Source organism: Polypterus senegalus, chromosome 3 (assembly GCF_016835505.1).
Source record: "Polypterus senegalus isolate Bchr_013 chromosome 3, ASM1683550v1, whole genome shotgun sequence".
Classification (NCBI taxonomy): domain Eukaryota; kingdom Metazoa; phylum Chordata; class Cladistia; order Polypteriformes; family Polypteridae; genus Polypterus; species Polypterus senegalus.
In genome coordinates, this window is record NC_053156.1 from 161,305,667 (window position 1) to 161,324,201 (window position 18,535).

General features: G+C 38.3%; 1 protein-coding gene across 6 annotated transcripts in view; it reads right to left on the reverse strand.

Moving 5' to 3' along the window:
- scaf8 (SR-related CTD-associated factor 8) overlaps window positions 1–18,535 on the reverse strand; it is a 188,972-nt gene that overhangs the window by 60,829 nt on the left and 109,608 nt on the right. For 3 of the 6 annotated variants that reach the window (XM_039748162.1, XM_039748163.1, XM_039748164.1), the window contains exons 18-21: window positions 17,246–17,387; window positions 15,317–15,367; window positions 13,996–14,220; window positions 12,093–13,464 (exon numbers count right to left, since the gene is read on the reverse strand). In XM_039748162.1, coding sequence (XP_039604096.1) covers window positions 12,107–13,464; window positions 13,996–14,220; window positions 15,317–15,367; window positions 17,246–17,387 — 1,776 coding nt within the window. In that variant the 3' untranslated portion in view covers window positions 12,093–12,106. Of the gene's footprint in view, window positions 1–11,439; window positions 13,465–13,995; window positions 14,221–15,316; window positions 15,368–17,245; window positions 17,388–18,535 lie in introns of those variants that run through there. The other 3 variants (XM_039748166.1, XM_039748165.1, XM_039748161.1) reach the window with 1 other exon arrangement.

Genomic DNA, 18,535 nt, shown 5'->3' on the forward strand with positions numbered 1-18,535 from the left:
CAGGACTTTGTCTCACAGTAATCTAAAATTTATACTGAAGGGCTGCTGAATAAGATATACTTTAATGTATTAAAGTCACAAAAATAGAAAAACTACCTGGTTATTCTGATAAAATACAGAGTATTGTATTTCTTGTCAGCACTGAATACATTGATTAAATATATACAGTCAAGGCTGGAAAACGTAAGTGAACCCTTGTATTTAGTACCTGGTATAACCTCATTTAGAAAAACATTTTACAATATATATAAAATGCGAAACTGACTATTTTCCGTTTAGTTAGAAAGCTGAAATTTGGAAGAATGGTACATCAAGACCAGCAGATGTTTGCTAAGAAAGGATATTTTGAAATATGAGTATTTTGGGATAAAATAGAAAAAAGTAAGACTCCAAAATTTTAAAAACACTTTGACTGAAATTTAGTGATGTTATAGAAAAAAAGAAAATCAGCCAGTGTTTTTTTTTTTTCAATAATAATGCTGGAGAAATTGAAACATTCTTAAATGGCTGCTCATCCCTTTTTGCCACAACAGAGATCGCACAGAGGAATGGAGTATGTAGTTCATACAAATGAATGCAGCAAACAGAAGATTGCCACTGTGCAAGCTGTAGCTGTAATCAAGCAGAGAAATGGGGCTTGCAGCAAGTGAAGAGCACACCTGCACTGCACAGGAAAGAGAAGGGGTATCGAGCTACATGGAAAATGAGATGTGAAGTGAAAAGCTAGGTGAAACTCAACGGCATCGTTATCAAGTAACCTCCTTTGGTACATGCAGCACACCTTATTCTGTCAGCTTCTTCTTATTCCTCATAATGTGGTATAATAGATATATTAATTCAATCTGCACTGGATTATTGAGCACTTTTATATAAATATAATGCAAACAATAGGCTTGTTCTGGCTTTTGATCTGGTCGATAATTTAATAACCAGATATTCACATTAGAAAAACCATAGAGTAAAGAGTGGAGTTCAAAGTCCTGATATATATCAACTTTACAGACTTCAAAAAGGCTTATGACAGCATTCACTGAGGGAAATATTAAAATTGTAAAGCACATCAAAAAAATATATCACTATCTTCAGGACAGTGTATCATCATTTCACACTGTTATGCTAGAACCAGTTTTGACAGATAGAATATAACCTTATCTGACATCTTTTACTATATCTCCATTTTCATATCGATTTCATCACGACGAAAACAATAAGATACTGCAGTTGGCATTAACCAGAACTTACCATCATGGACACACTTGATAGACCTTGACTTTGCAGGTGATACTGGCTTACTGGGCCACCTGCCCTGACTTTTTACAGTGTATGCCTGATAATTTATGCAAAAACGCACAGAAAGTCAGCTTATAAATCAGCGATAAATCCAAAGCCATCACAGTGGAGACAGATATTCAGCTAAACATCCAGCTACATTAGATTAGCATACAGATGACGCTGACAGTTTCACTTACCTGGGTAGCATGATGGTGATGCTGAGCATGATGTGAGGGTTAGGACTGGTAAAGCATCTGCAATATTTCAACACCTCTGACCAATTTTAGCTCTCTCTACTCTCACTATCCCAATTAAACTGTGTATATTCCACAACTATTCGACCTAACCTCCTGAATGCTGGTAAGACTTGGAAAAAGACAGCATAACAGCTGGCTTGAGGTTTTCCAAAGAAGGTGTCTCAAAACTCTCTTTCACATATCTTGGAAAGATCATGTTACAAATTAAAGCTTGATGCAATGCATTTTTGGGGGATGAGGTTCAGCTTGGTGAAAAAATATGAGCAACATTGGGTTCAACACAAGCTAAGAATAACGGCATGCCTTGGTCTGTTGAAATGCTTGCACAGCTCACTAAAGGAGTCATCCATGGACCGAATACAGTAGATAATTACACGACAACTATTACAATGTTCAGTTCATTTAATGAATAAACATTACATAAATGTACAGCCTGTAAATGTCAATACTAATAGGTTTAAGAAAAACATAATTCGGTGTATATTGCTTTTCATCTAAACCCTAAACCTTTGTAATGGTAATAGATCAAAGCATTACATTCAAATCTAACTGAATGTTATATTTATACTCAAAGCTCCTTTTACTCCTGTTAATTACCTGTATGAATTTAAAAGAACAGTTACTTATAAAATCATGCTTTGTAATTATCATCAACAAACACCAAGTCATTATTAAAAGGAAGAAATGATCTACAGGAAGAGTGTTTTACTCATATGCAACTGTATGTAGCATGTTGATGAGTAAGGAACTCCAATGAACTAATAATATTAGCTCTGGAGAGGCGGGGGTTGGGGGGTAAACAAATACTATATATAGAAAAGTACTTGCATAGTACTTCTATACACATCTGAGTAACCCTTGGCACTATAACTGAGGACCACTGATTTAGGTAAATTCCCTGGAAAAGCAGAGTAACACAGCTAATAATGCAATAAAGCAACCAAACTAATCTGGGGAAGACGCACACTTTTAATAATGAAAATATACAACCTTTGAAGCTTCAAAGTCGTATTAAAGCACTTGACTTTTCCATTGATTTTCAGTTGTAGTCTTTAGTTACTAATCAACTAATGAGTTGTGGCAAGTCGCAGTGGGCATCAGTGAATGACAGTTACGCAATGTGACATCCACTGCAACATACTCAAAGTAGCTGGCAACTCACCACAACAACATCAAATGGGTTTGATTTGTCTTAAAGTCGTTGAGATAGGAATCTGTGAGATATCAATCAATGCGTGCTCGGCCTGAAATACGCTACATGCAATATGAAGAAGGAACACTGCGGTTTTAATCCGTGCAAACAAAAAGACGCTTGTCTGTCTGATGTCTCTTGTTTCTCATAAGATAACAGAATGGAGGAAGGAAAAAGGTGATCCACATTTGCAGTTGGAACTTACAAATTGAAAATATCTGTACAGCCACTGGCCATATCAGTCATCAAGTTGACTGGCTGTCAAAATGCAGGGAGCTCATGATGTTTTGTAAGTTTGAAACTGTTGTAACTGCTGTTACAAGTCATGAAAGGCATCATCACCTGCAACTCCTATTAATGTAACCTGGCATCCTTGAGAAGTATTGAAACACACACAAAACTATAGTGTAATGTTGAGACATAATGAGGACGACCTCTTGTGGGTCAAACAACTAAAATAAACATTAAACAAATAAAAATAACTTTAAAATAAAAATAAGTGTGATCCTGTTGTTTTTGGTGATTATACAACATTTGGAGAAGATGATGCTTGGAAAGACTGTTGGAAGTGTGTATCATTCACAAGATGGTGAAACATGAATAATGACAGGCATCGGCCAGACAATCAGTTTGGAATTGATGGAAAAGTTAGTCGGTTTTTGAGGTGTGGTTTTTGATGGATCCAAAGATATTACCAAAATGAAGTGAGAGAGTTTTTTTTATATTCTGTCTGCGTTCAGCAACAAAGTATTTAACACACTTTTCCCCAAGATTAATTGAACTGGGAGAAAATTGAACTACACAGGATATAAACTGCACAAGAAAACTAAAGGAACACTTTTTAATCAGAGTATAGCATCAAGTCAATGAAACATCTGGGATATTGCTCTGGACCAGTTAGGTAGCAGAGGGAGTGTCACTACTGGTAGAATGAGGCGATACCTGGACCCTACAGAGGTTGCACAGGTAGTCCAACTTATCCAGGATGGCACATCAATATGTGACATTGCCAGAAGGTTTGCTGTGTCTCCCAGCACAGTCTCAAGGGCATGGAGGAGATTCCAGGAGACAGGCAGTTACTCTAGGAGAGCTGGACAGGGCCATAGAAGGTCCTTAACCCATCAGCAGGACCAGTATCTGCTCCTTTGGGCAAGGAGGAACAAGATTAGCACTACCAGAGCCCTACAAAATGACCTCCATCAGGCCACTGGTGTGAATGTCCTGACCAAACAATCAGAAACAGACTTCATGAGGGTGGCCTGAGGGCCCGAGGTCCTCTAGTGAGCTATGTGTTCACTGCCTGGCAACGTGGAGCTCAATTGGCATTTGCCACAGAATACCAGAATTGGAAGGTCCACCACTGGTGCCCTGTGCTTTTCACAGATGAGAGCAGGTTCACCCTGAGCACATATGACAGATGTGAAAGGATCTGGAAGAAGCCGTGGAGAATGTTATGCTGCCTGTAACATCATTCAGCATGAGCGATTTGGTGGTGGGTCAGTGATGGTCTCGGGAGGCATATCCATGGAGGGGCATACAGACAAGCTAGACAATGGCACCTTGACTGATATTAGGTATCAGGATGAAATCCTTGGACCCATTGTCAGACCCTATGCTAGTGCAGTGGGTCCTGGATTCCTCCCGGTGCATGACAATGCCTGGCCTCATGTGGTGAAAGTATGCAGGCAGTTCCTGGAGGATGAAAGAATTGATACCATTGACTGGCCCCCATACTCGCCTGACCTAAATCCACTGACTGGCCCTAATACTCGCCTGACCTAAATCCAAAAGAACACCTCTGGGACATTATGTTTCAGTCCATCCAATGCTGCCAGGTTGCACCTCAGACTGTCCAGGAGCTCAGTGATACCCTGGTCCATATCTGGGAGGAGATCCCCGAGGACACCATCCATTGTGTCATTATGAGCATGCCCCAACGTTGTCAGGCATGCATACAAACACGTGGGGGCCATACAAACTACTGAGTACGATTTTGAGTAGCAGAAGTAAAATTTCGGCAAAATGGAATTTCCTGCCGCATCATTTTTTCACTTTGATTTTTGGGGTGTCTTTGAATTCATCCCTCTGTAGGTTGATAATTTTCATTTCCATCAAACAATGGAAATCCGTTCCTAACATCACACAGTCCATATCAGAATAGATATCCAGCATGATTTTTTCCCCATTGAGATCTGATGTGTTTTTGAAGTGTTCCTTTACTTTTTTTGAGCAGTATATTTTAATCTTTTCTGTGACTCAGGAATGAAGGACTGGAGTTGGTCACAGTTTGCACTGACAGGGCAGCTGAAAATGTTGGTATGTAAAATGGAATTGTGCCAATCTTTGATTGTAGATCAGCTTGATCATATTCAGAGATAAGGTTCATATAATGAGAGGTTTGATGAGTCAAAATTCTGAAATTATAAATCTCTCAATTCATGTAATCTGTTTTTAAATTTTTGACCATTCAGTTTGGGCAGAGAGTATGCAAGGCCTCAACGGTTTTGGTAATACGTCACTTAATAGCCTTTTTCAAAAATATGAGGCCATCTTGTCTCTCCACAAAGACAAAACTACAAGGGAAGGGATATGCTTAAAACAACCACAGAAGTGTAGAGCAGCCTCCTCCAAGTACAGCTAGGTCACCATATTAAAGATAAGCCATGTGGATTATTACTCCAACATTTACAGAGTACTCAAGTTGTCCCAGACACTGCCTTACATCAGTGCATCTTGTGAAAGGAGGTTTTCTAATTTTAATATAATATGCACAGATTGTTTCTATCACATTCTCTCCTCTCATCCCACATAAACAAACACTTGCTCAAAAACGAACATAACAAAAATTGACCAAGATCCTTTCATCAAAGTACGGATGCAAACGGCACATTATATGATCAACCACGAAGCAGTGAGTACATTGTCTGCTGACACTGAAGAAGATGGTGCATAGTCAGGATAAGCTACATAAATAGTGAGTACCAAACATCTTTTAGTACTTTATTGAGAACCTAACCAAAAAAGTTATGTGCATCCCTAATTATAAGCAAAATAACCACATTGGAGCCTCTGAAAAAAATGTAGAAATGGTTCAAAGATCTAGTGTAAAAAAAATTGTCACTCTCTCTCTAGATCTACATTGTGAGAAAAAGAGTACAGTTTATTATATTATTATTATATTGTTATATTAAAAAACATGAAGCCTACATTAACTAAAGTATGGTGTTAGCAGCATAATGCTGCGGGGATGCTTTTACCCATCAGAGGCTGGTTAGCTTGTCAAAATAAAGGGTAAAACAACTGAAGAAAAATCTTTAAAAATCTTCAAAAGAACTTTAATCTGTAACAGAGCTAGCCATTTGGGGGAGGGTGTGGGTGTGGGTGGGTGTGTGAGCACATACGTGAATAACTATACTCACCGAGTACCACTTACATGTGCATTAATAACCCAAGTTACTCACAGAAACCTAGTTTCTAAAATGGCATGTAAACCATTATTCCTGTTAGAGAAACCAGGTCATTACTCTCTGAGAAAGCTGAATTCTCTGCAAGTATCCCAGTTAATTAGCCATGTAAACCCTTAAATGGGTTACAGTTGAGGATTTTTTAGTTTGCACGTCTGCCACATTCTGTTTTAATAATAAAAATAAGTTTTATTTATATGTAGGCGCCTTTCTAAACACTCAAGGACAATAGACAAAACAGATTATAAACAAAAGTAAAATACAAAAGTTAAAATCAGACAGAGCAATTGTAATCAAAGAGAAAAAGCAGTCTTAAACAAATGAGTTTTAAGTTTAGATTTGAAAAGGGAAAATGATTCAATATTTCTAAGCTCAGGTGGTAGTCAGTTCCAAAGCTGGGGAGCAAAGCAACTGAATACATAGTGGTAAGGCGGACGAAGGGGACAGTCAAGTGGATGGAGGAAGAGGATCTGAGGGTGCGGGAAGGAATGGCAACATGGAGGAGGTCGGACAGATATGGGGGGACAAGGTTGTGGATAGCCATAAAAGTTAGTAGGAGAATTTTGAACTGAACTGGAAGCCAATGAAGCTGCTGCAAAAAGGGAGTGATATGGTGAATAGAGGGGGTTCTAGTAATGAGGCGGGCAGCTAAATTCTGGACCAGTTGAAGCTTATAAAGAGATTTGCAAGAAAGACCAAAGAAAAGGGAATTGCAATAATCCAGACGAGAAGTGACAAGGCTAGCAGTGGTGTGGGGAGTGATGGAGGGGCGAATACGATTAACGTTACGCATGTGGAAATATGCAGACCGGGAGATGTTACTGATATGGGAATGAAAGGATAAAGTACTGTCAAGGATGACACCCTGACTCTTAACCTGTGGGGAAGGGGAGACAGAGGAATTATCAATTACAGATTAAAAATGATCAGTTTTGGATAATGTTGATTTTGTACCAATGAGGAGAACCTCAGTTTTGTCACTATTTAATTTAATAAAGTTTGAAGAAAACCAGGATTTGATTTCTGCTATGCAATCAGTAAGGGAGAAGGGTGGAAAGGAAGCAGTAGGTTTGCTAGTGAGATAGAGCTGGGTGTCATCAGCATAACAGTGGAAGCTAATGTTATATTTACGAAAGATATTGCCAAGGGGAAGAAGGTAAATAATGAAAAGGATAGGCCCCAGTACAGAGCCCTGGGGCACACCTGAAGTAACAGCGGTAGGTTGGGATGTGAAAGTTTTAAGCTGAACAAACTGAGTGTGGCCTGAGCGGTAGTATCTGATCCAATCTAGTGGTGTGTGGATAATGCCAACCGATGATAATCTATTGAGAAGAGTAGTGTGACAAATAGTGTCAAAGGCTGCACTCAGATCAAGAAGGATGAGAAAAGTAATTAAACCAGAATCAACTGCCATAATGAGGTCATTAGCAATTTTTATAAGTGCTGTTTCTGTACTGCGGAGGTGATGAAAACCAGACTGGAACTGTTCATATAGATCATTTTGAGATAGATGAGAATGAAGTTGAATAGCCACTATTTTTTCAAGAATTTTGAAAATGAAGGGTAGATTAGAAATAGGACGAAAATTACTGAAATTAGTCGGATCGGCACCAGGTTTTTTCAGTATCGGGGTTATTGCCGCAGTTTTAAAAGATGAAGGAACAGTACCAGTAGTGAGAGAAGAGTGGAGTATAGCAGAAATTAGAGGGACCAGAGTGGGGAGTTCTTTGACCAGAACTGTAGGGACTGGGTCCAGTTGACAGGTGGATGGCTTAGACTTACAGACAAGACCTGAGGTTTCTGAGAATATAGGAAGCTGAAAAAGAGGAAAATGAGTGAGTTGGTGGGTGAAATTCAAATGAAGTACTGGAGGAAACTCTTCTGGAGTTTTTCATTAAAAAAAGGGCATAAGGGAATTGCAAAACTCAGTTGAGTAAAGGTGAGAAGGGGGTTGTGCGATATTGCTAAGTAGTGAAAACAATGACTTGGTGTTTCCTTCATTGGAAGAAATAATGAGAGTATAATAGATTTAGTTTGGGAAATACAGTCCTTGTAATAAAGTATATGGTTTTTGTACATCTGTATGTGAACAAAGAATCCAGTTTTTTTATATAACCATTCAAGTTGCCGGCCTTTGGCTTTCAAAACCGAAGTTCAGGCGTGAACCAGGGAGCAGAAAAGGAGCAAGAAACACATCTAGTTTTTAATGGAGTGACAGAGTTAAGAATACTGTTAAGTCCAGTTTTATAGCGTGAGACCAGTTCTTCAGGAGTGGATAAATTATCAATGTCTATAAGGGAATCAATACTACAGGAAAGAGAGTCTAATATTTTTAATATTCTGGAAAGACATGAGACGGGAAAGCTTAGTGTTGTAAAGTGCAAGTTTAACATTGAATGAAATAAGAAAGTGATCAGTTATGGGGAGTTCATCTGCAGTACAATCAAGCGGGGTAACTCCAGAACAACAAATCAAGTCCAAGATATGTCCTTTGGAATGAGTGGGAACATCAGAGTGCTGCTGGAATCCAAAACTCTCAAAGCAGGATGTAAAGTCTCTGGTAATAGGGACATTGATATTATCCATATGTATACTGAAATCCCCCAGAAGTACTATTTTTGATGAAACAGAAGATAAGTGTGTAAGGAAAACAGCAAAGTCGTTCAGAAAGTCATTTTTTGGTTTAGGGGGCCGGTAAACAGTTGCAATGATAGTAGGAATAGGCCCATTTAATTGACATTCAAGAAAATCAAAAGAACTGAAGGCAGGAACAGATAACAGCAAGACTTTCCAATTCTCACGATACATTAACGCAAGACCTCCACCGCAGCCAGAGCCACAGGGTTGAGAGATGTAAACAAATCCCGGGGAGTGGATTCATTAAGTTGGGAAAAGTCATTGGGTTGTTGCCATGTCTCAGTTACACAGAAAAAGTCAAACTTATGATCAGTGAGGAGGTTGTGGATGAGAGGCTCCTTGCTCGTGAGTGAGAGGATGTTCAGCAGAGCGAAGTGAACAATGGCGTTCTTGCATTTAGTAAGAGTGTTAGCTGACCAGGCTAGGCTGGCTAACACACTGTGGTCAGCGACTCTGCCTAAATTACATCAAGGACGTCGAGAACTGGCCCAGAAGGAGTTTATTATTATTGCCTGCTTAACTTCGTTAACACTTGTTGCAGCCACAGGCAGAAGCAAACAAAAGATACATTTCCTGAGGCAAAAGATTGGGCTATCACATTATTCCTTCTCCTGTCTGAAATAATTTGTCTCAATATTTCAGAATTTGCTAAATTTATGTTGATGATCTGAATGTACGATGCTAAGCTGAGAAGCATAATCTCTGGAGCAGTAGGGTAATGTATTACTTAGTCCATTTACTGTTTAAGGGAATGATCAACCTAACAAAAATATGTTTATTGAAGTAAAACTACTTCCATTATTATTGTCTCAACAGCACTTTGCTAAAGGAGAACTCCAGAATCCTACTTTCGAATGCAAATTGAGTTTTTTTTAGGAAACCTGGTCTCTGCTTTTACCTAGATTACTCACTTCATTTCGATTCTGTATGTGCATTTAAACACACTCAATGTTTACACTTTGCAGCTATTTCAATACATCCTGACCCAGGACACACTGCAAAAAATACTTATCTTATGAACTGGGAATATCTGAAAATTCCCCACAAGTGCATCCAAACAGGGTGATGTGATCAGTCCAACTTGGAAGGCTGATGCTGTATTATACCATCAGAGAACGTAAGACTTAAGTTTATTTCCCCCACCCAGCAAACAGTAAAAAAATGCTTCACTTCAGCTAATAAATTCTACTATGCTTGTAATGTTATTCTAGCCATTTACATATATTTAACATACAGTAAGGCTAGTTCTGTAGAAAAGGCAAGAAAACCAAGTTTCTCAAAATGAGAACCATCTTTTCTTACACACACAACTCATACACTTTTCCAAATATCACACTATAAATGCTTTATTTACACCTTAAACGGAAATATATTGCAATAGTTGATCCATTCAAAAAAATAGTCTGCCAGAAAAACAAAACACTGATTCTGTGCTTAAAGAAACAAAAAGAGTTTTAAGATTAAAAACACAAACTTTAAACTTACCCAAGACTTTTCTGATTAACATAATTAGTTTTTTAAAATGCTGTACCAAACCCTGGAAAATTGTTGGGATTACATGCTATGCTAATATAACAAAATTAGTACTGGGTATAAAATTATGTAATCAAACAATTTAATTTTATTTTGGCAATTAGAAAAAGCAAAGTGTGATGTAGAATATATACTGTGTGGTTTGCTTAAACATTATACATTTTTGAGCTAATTTTTTATCCCCTAGTGTGAATAGTTGCTAGGTTGTGGACACTCACTGCAATGACATGTGGATGCTTGATTATGATGATAGTGTAAGATTAGAATATCTTTTTTTTAAATATATGAAAGCTATGTCCACATATGTAAAAACAGTGGTTAGATAGAAATGCAACAGCCTGCATTTAAGTTGGATATTCACTATCTGGTCTCTTCTGCAAGACTATTTTATTTCCATTTTTACCGGTAAGACACATATATTAGGTAGTTTGATTTTTGAAAATGCATTAATAAAAGTAAATGAGAGCCAAAATTATTTATCATAGTTTAAAATAACTAATGTACAAAGGTCCTCAGATATTATTTACAGATTGGTTATTGTGATCATCTAGAAAACATCTGAATAATACATTTGCTTCTTTTTGTTGGCTTTGGTACATTTTTTTCAGGGGTTACAAAATACCAGCTACATTATAAGAGAGTACCAATGTGCTTATAATAAAGTTTATTACATACAAATGATACTCTCTGTGCTATAACCTTGAACAAGTAACCAATCAGTTATTTTCCCAGTTATAAATTTATGACTATATACCATGTACATTCATTTTTAAGATATGCTAAAAGGGAAAGGAGATGATTTTACTGTACTAACAGTATGCATTATTAAATGAAAAGGAAGCCAATATATACATAAAACATATATGCAAATATTTATCAGACAAACAACTAATTCTGTCAACACAATGTGATTTTTCTTTAATAACAACCATCTCCAATTTCATTTTTAACACATCTAAAATTTGAGCTATAGGATCATTTTGATTGGTTTCACAGATTTTAAGCAGTGCACAAGAGGAGGTAAAGAAATGACTGATTTGAAACTTCAAATGTTGGTGTACAAAATACACTTCCTAGAGGATTGTTACCAAACAAATAATGTTTATTAGCAACTAAAAACAGAGTGCACCCAACATTCACTGGATCTTTTTTCTTTTTAATATATAAATCATTTACTCACTGCAGTACGAGAACAAATCACAAACATTTTGGGGGTTAACACAGATTATATTATTTTTTTCCTCTTTTTACACAGATCTTAACAATTTTTTGAACACCTCAATACTGTACCAGGGCAATTTATGTGTGCTTAAAAAGTAGAGCAATAAAATACAAACCTAAGCATTTAAAATTTTTGAAGCAGCATTTAAAAGACGGACAATACAGGCCAGCACCTGGTGTTTTCAAGTATTACAACATTAACGGTTTAACCCATGGAAACAGCCAGGATCATTCAATCTTCCATAGGAAGGTCAATCTTTTTCAATTAAAATGTTTGGCAAGCTTAAAGAAGAATTTAAGTAAAATGGGGTGGCTTCTGTTTTAAGAATAAAAAAAATAATTACCTACCATTTCTTTCAACTAAAGAGCATTCTATACAAGTCAGTTGTACACCATTATGAAAAAGATGAACAAATTGTTAAGTTCTGTGGCAGACAAGAAAGTGAATAACTAAAAGGTCCAGTCAGCCATTTACCTAATACAGAGAGATGACAACTTTACAAAATTATCTTTTACCTACTGAGTGATGATTATGTTCCCTCAGTTTCTGTTTTCTCTACCACTGGCTGTTTTTCAACGCTGTCCTTCGGCTCGTTCTTTTCATTGCCCGATTCCTTAGGGGAAACTTGCTGCTTTGAAAGTTCAGGGTGCATTTTATCTTGTTCTGGTTGGGTTTCATTGTCTGTTTTATCACCATTCACCTGAGATGACTCATCCTTCTTTTGGTTGTTACTTTCACTTTCATAATACTTAAACGCTTGTGAATGAGGAGCAGAAGCAGACCATGGTTCACGCTCTTGCTCACATCCAAAGCGGTTTCCATTCATTTCTTTACGGAAATCAAAATCTCTATCATCCCGATCTCGCTGTCGTTCCCAAGAAGGTCGACGGTCATCAAAATCTTGGTGAATGTCTGTCTCAAATCCTCGGCTCCATGTTGGCCCAACACGTTCATCAAATCGGAAATTTCCAGAACCAGTTCGTTCATCACTATATGATTTAGGGCCAGTAAATGAGATCCCTCTGTGTTCACGTTCATCGAAGTCCCCTCGGGGAGGGCCCCATCGGCTTTCTGATCTAAAACCACTTAAAGGTTCCCTTCTGCTTCCATCTCCAGCAAGACCTCTCTGTCCATCCCTTCCATCCATCACAGAATGTGGCCTTACAACACTGTCCCTGTTTTCAATAGGTTGTCTAAGCAAACCATCACGTTTTTCCACAGGGGGAAAGCGATAATCTTTATCGCCTTCTTGTTGGATATTGTCATTACCAGCTGATGCTGTATCATTATGTTTTGATACACTGTTACCAGATGGATTATTGGGTCTACCAAAATGTCCTTCTGGCCTGCTAAAATGGTCAACTGGTGGAAACGGCCCTCGATGTCTAGCTGACATTGGGTCAAGTACTCCTGGAGGGGGCAAATTTGGTGGATGGGGTAATCCAGGATGAGGAGGCATACGTCCTGGTGGGGGCATTCCTGGTTGTAAATGCAAGCCAGAATGATGGGGAATTCCATGTTGATGGGGCATTCCTGTTTGTGGTGGCAAACCAATCTGTGGTGGCATTCCAACCTGAGGAGGTACACCAGTAGGTGGAGGCATTCCAGCCTGGGGAAGCATTCCAACTTGCGGAGGCAGTCCAACTTGTGGTGGAATGCCAGTTGGTGGAGGGATGCCAGGAGGTGGAGGAGGCATTCCAGGCTGCATCATAAGTGGAAACCTTGGACCACCAGGTGGTGGCATCATCCCTGGTCGAATGTCTAAAGGTAATAATCCAGGTATCCTTGGGGCTGGAATACTTGAATGATGTATATTTTGAGATAAAGACACCGCTGGGGGCATTCCAAGGAGACTGACTGAACTTGGACGTGTATCACTGTGGACTCCTGAGAAGGAGAAAAATTTTTTTTTTAAAAATACACAAAACACCACACAATACACTCTCAGATAACACAAACTGGAAATTGCAATTACGCTGTATACTAGATAACCTTGCAAAGAAAGGATTTAAAATTTTTTTTTACCAGATTTCAAAGAAAACCATAACCTTGTTTCATTAATGTTAAACCTTGAATTGATCTACTCTCCTTAAGATGAAAGTTGCTATATCAAGGATAGAATTTTTGGAAATTTAAAACATCAGGTAATAATGTGGAATGAAAAGCCTTTCACCAACTAGCTAAGTCTTTGTAATATTATTTAATAATTTTATTTTTCATTAAAGCCATATACACTTCCTTAAATGTAATTCATGAACACAGATGCTTACCAAACAGAAGGCTTTTAAAAGACAAGTCAACTTGCAGATGTGATCATATTATAGTAAACTATTTTGCAGACTTGGTAAGATTAAGCAAAAGGTATTCTGCTTGCCTTCCCATCTAGCCCTTACTTTGCTCATACCAAGTGCCTCTTACCTAGTCCTGTTTTGTTATCTGTAGAAGTTGCTCGGTTCTCTGAAACTTGCAGTTCTTTGTCATCTGATTCACTGATGCTGCTCTGTGCAGAAACAGGATTATAGATTCCACTCAAACCAGCAGATGAGAAAGAGCCATGAATAGTGCTTGTCGGTGGCATAAAACCTCCATAAGAAGAATCCTTTACAGTCTCCTGAGATGTAGAAACTGGAGGCTGGCCTAATGCTAAAAAGAATAATAATTGTAATTCATTACTATTATTTGCCTTCACTAGTCAACTGTTATACAAATCATCCACATTTATGGCAAAGAGGAGATTTAGACAAATGTAAGGTGAGTGATACAATGATCATATTTCTGTAAATTTACCAGACAAATTGTTTTCATTTTCTAGCTGTTGAAAAGATGTTTTGCATAAAGTTAAGAGATCCAATAAGCATCCACTGAAGAATGGCTGATAGGCTATTACATTTTAAGGAAATCTGAAATGCTTTTCTAAGTCAATGTTAAGGAAAAAAAAAAGTATTTGTATTAAGTGAGAACAGTCACATTTTTCCTATTAGGAAAACTACTCCATGTGAGCATTGGCTGAATCACATCCTGAAACAATGTGGCCATTTTCACATAAATCGATAGAAATTTGCAGATTTCTGACATCACTTATTTAGTATTTAACTGCTGCAAGATCAATATTCTTATGATTGTTCACTTTCTAAGTACTGTGGTTCTACTCTTTTTTGTTTCCCCTATCCACAAAGCCCATTTGTCTATTTACCTATCATCTAAAACAAACTAATACGATGAAACTACACAGATGCTTTGTGAGAGAAGGCTTTTCGTCTTCTGAGGGTGTAGTGAAAAAATATGTGCAAATACAATATTGTTCTGCTCATTCTCAGCCATCATACATTCATATAGAAGAAAATAGGCTATGTAAAAAAATTTACAGATGTAGAGACTGTTCTTTATTGTCCACATCTTCGTCTTTCACTTACCCATTCTACTTTTAAGAAGCAAATGTATACATGACATGTCTAAACAAAAATCATCGTTATATGTGTGTGTGTGTGTATTTATTTGGCTTTGGGGGTTATGATGTCAAAAAACAACTTACTTTTTCAACTAAAACATAGCTGGATGTGTAATTATAAAATTCTTTATAAGATAATGAACTTCACATTATGTATCAAAGAAAACTACTTTTAATTAATGAAAAAGGTTAAACATGTACACCTTCAAATGTTTTTTTAAACTACCTGTTAAACTGTACAATAATAAAAGTAACATTTTTCCTATGAAAGAAAAAAGTAAACATGCTTACATGGTACATGGGCAATAGAAGTCTGAGGGACTACAGGGGGCGGCATAAAACCTAAAATGGAACAAAAAAGTATTTTATATATTTTTTTTAATATACACACACACAAATAAATAAATAAATAAATTATATATATATATATATATATATATATATATATATATATATATATATATATATATATATATATATATATATATATATATATACTAGCAAAAAACCACTGCAGCAAAGTACTGCCTTAAAATTTTTATTAAGAGGAAAATTAAACCTTTTTAAACTGAGGGAAAATATACCAATAATTATTTGTTAAGAATCCGGTTGTAATATGACCAAGCTGTGTGCTGAGCTTACTCTTGAGCATGCAACGCACAGTTGGCCATCTGAAAAGAAATCTTGTCTAAAATCTCACAGCTTGGAATGCTGCTGTCATAATCGGTTTGAGTTTCATGGTTTGTTTTAATTACGACAGTATTTGAAGGACTTGTGTTAAAGTGACATTCGGCATCTGTCAAGCGTTGTAAGCATACAACCGGTTTCATCGATAACTTCACATCCAGCTTTTGAGAGTTTAAACATTCATAAACATCAAAGTATCCACTTCTCAAATCGTCACCTGTGAATCTAAGATGTTTAAGAGGCATTGGTAGTTGTCGAAAGGTGTAAAATATTTGGCCATTTCAGTACACTTGAAAGCGACAACCGAACAATTCAGCGGCAGCCTTCAACTCACATGCAGAACCATAGGTGAAGGGCTTAAGCATTTCACTCTTATAGTGCTCCTGTGTAGTATAATTATCTCCTGTACCGTCATCAGTTTACACCTTGAACCTGTCCCAGTCATTCAATACATAAGACACAATGTTCCTCCGGATATCAAGAGTGAGCCTGATATGGCCGTGCAATATGTAACAAAGAGAATGGAAAAGGCAGGTGCCATCTCCGGGCATGGAAACCACTCAGTAAGTGACAGTTCTTTGATCGATGGTAATCACCTCGATAAACATGTTAATGGGGGTACGGTTGAAACGATTAAGGAAATGGGTATATGAACAATGTAAAGTAAGTCTAAAATACCTACACAATAACTATAATTGTAATAAATGAACAATAAATCAGAGGAGAAGCCGTGGATTAAATAAAAAGGCTGTAGTTATCAGCAGGGAGACGTGAACCCCGTGGCGAAGCAAGGAAGGGAATGTAGAGACCGGAGCGACGGACGGCCTTATATAGGCAGGCAGCCAACAACGTGGGAGGCGTGGGGATGGGGGACCCAATGCCTTCTCATGGTAACCGAGCTGCAGGCTATGGATGTATATATGTACGTAAGTAGGATTGAGTTAGCGTTGGGAACCCGCGTAACAAGTAACAAAGACCATTAGAAAGTTCAACATGGCGGCCGATAGTGGCTTCATACCACTGAAATAAGTACGTACGTCGGTTTTAGTTAGAACAGGGAAGCCGCCTACCCAATTTCGTGAAGATGGGGCCATAAATAAGAAAGTTCAACATGGCGGATGTTGTCGGCCGTTATGACCGTTACATGTAGAATTTCGAAATGAAACCTGTTTAACTTTTGTAAGTAAGCTGTAAGAAATAAGCCTGCCAAATTTCAGCCTTCTACCTACACGGGAAGTTGGAGAATTAGTGATGAGTGAGTGAGTCAGTCAGTCAGCGAGGGCTTTGCCTTTTATTAGTATTTAGCTTTAGTTATAAACTGATCTCACTAAGACAACATTCAACCTATTGCTCAGGATCTATTGTGGACACACACCAAAAGTGAATGAATCTACGGCCAACTTCTCAAACAAAGGAGAATGGTTGGGAATGTGAGTTAAGAATAACATTTCTTAAGCAAAAAAAAAAAAAAAATTAAATACAATAATTAACAGCAAGAACATCACTTGTTATAAAATGAAATTTAACACTTACCAGGAGGAGGCTGTGATGCATTGAAACCTGGCCGTAAAAATGGAGGTGGAGGAGGGCCATATCCCGGTGGTGGAAGAGTCATTGTCACAGGGAAAGCTGGTGGTACTAAACTGACAGATGGAACACCTTGGGCAACAGGAATCTGAAATAGTTGCATGAAAAATTACAACAAATAAAGATGAAACAATCCGATGCATCTTCTATTCTGAAAGATATGATGCACTTTTGAAATAATAGCTCGAGTTATTTTTTTACTTTATCTTTTTAATCAGAAAACACACAAGTCAAGTCAAATCAAGCTGGGGAGCATGCACTAGAACAGTGCGTTGCCGCACCCACTAAACGACGAAACAACTCGGGATCCCTGTTGGCAACCCCTCAGGCAGACACGTGGTTCATTCCCACATTCCGGAAATGACACTCTATCTGCCACAGCCAGGTGTTACGTGGGCGACCCCTTGGCCTGGTTCAACCACTAGGGTCCCCAACAATGAGGATCTTATGAGCCAGATCACCCTCAGGGGAAATGTGCCACATGGCTGTAGTGCCTTAACTGACACTCCATCACAATGCACGTAATGTGCCTCATTCAGGACACCATGAGCAACCGCTCAATAGACACAGAGTCAAACCAACGGTACCCAAGGATTTTCCGGAGAGACACAGTACCAAAGGAGTCCAGTCTTCATCTCAGGTCACTGGATAGCACCCATGTCTCACAACCATGCAGCAAGACAGGAAGCACCAGGACTCTAAAGACTTGGGCCTTCGTCCTTTTTCATAGATATCCGGAGCACCACACACCCCATTCCAGCAACCTCATGACCACCCATGCTCTCGCAATCCTTCTATTGACTTCATAGGAAGCGTCACCAGAGACATGAATGTCACTGTCAAGGTAAGTAAACCTCTCAACAAGGTCGACATTTTCTCCGCAAACAGACACACTGCTGATGGCTGTGCCCCTTGGTTTTTATTCAGGACACTCGCAAACCCAGACACTCAGACTCCTCGCTCAGTCTCTCGAGCGCCCTGATCAGAGCCTCCATTGACTCCGCGAAGATCACAGCATCGTCAGCAAAGTCAAGATCTGTGAATCTTTCTTCACCAACAGATGCCCCACAGCCGCCGGACCCCACAACCTTGCCCAACACCCAGCCCATACAAGCATTGAACAATTGTTCTCCCTCCTAGAAAACACACAAGTGTTTTTAATTCTGTTTATCAAATAATTTATTCTTTGCTCCTTCCAGGAGAGCATCACCCTATACCTATCACAGCTGCATCAAG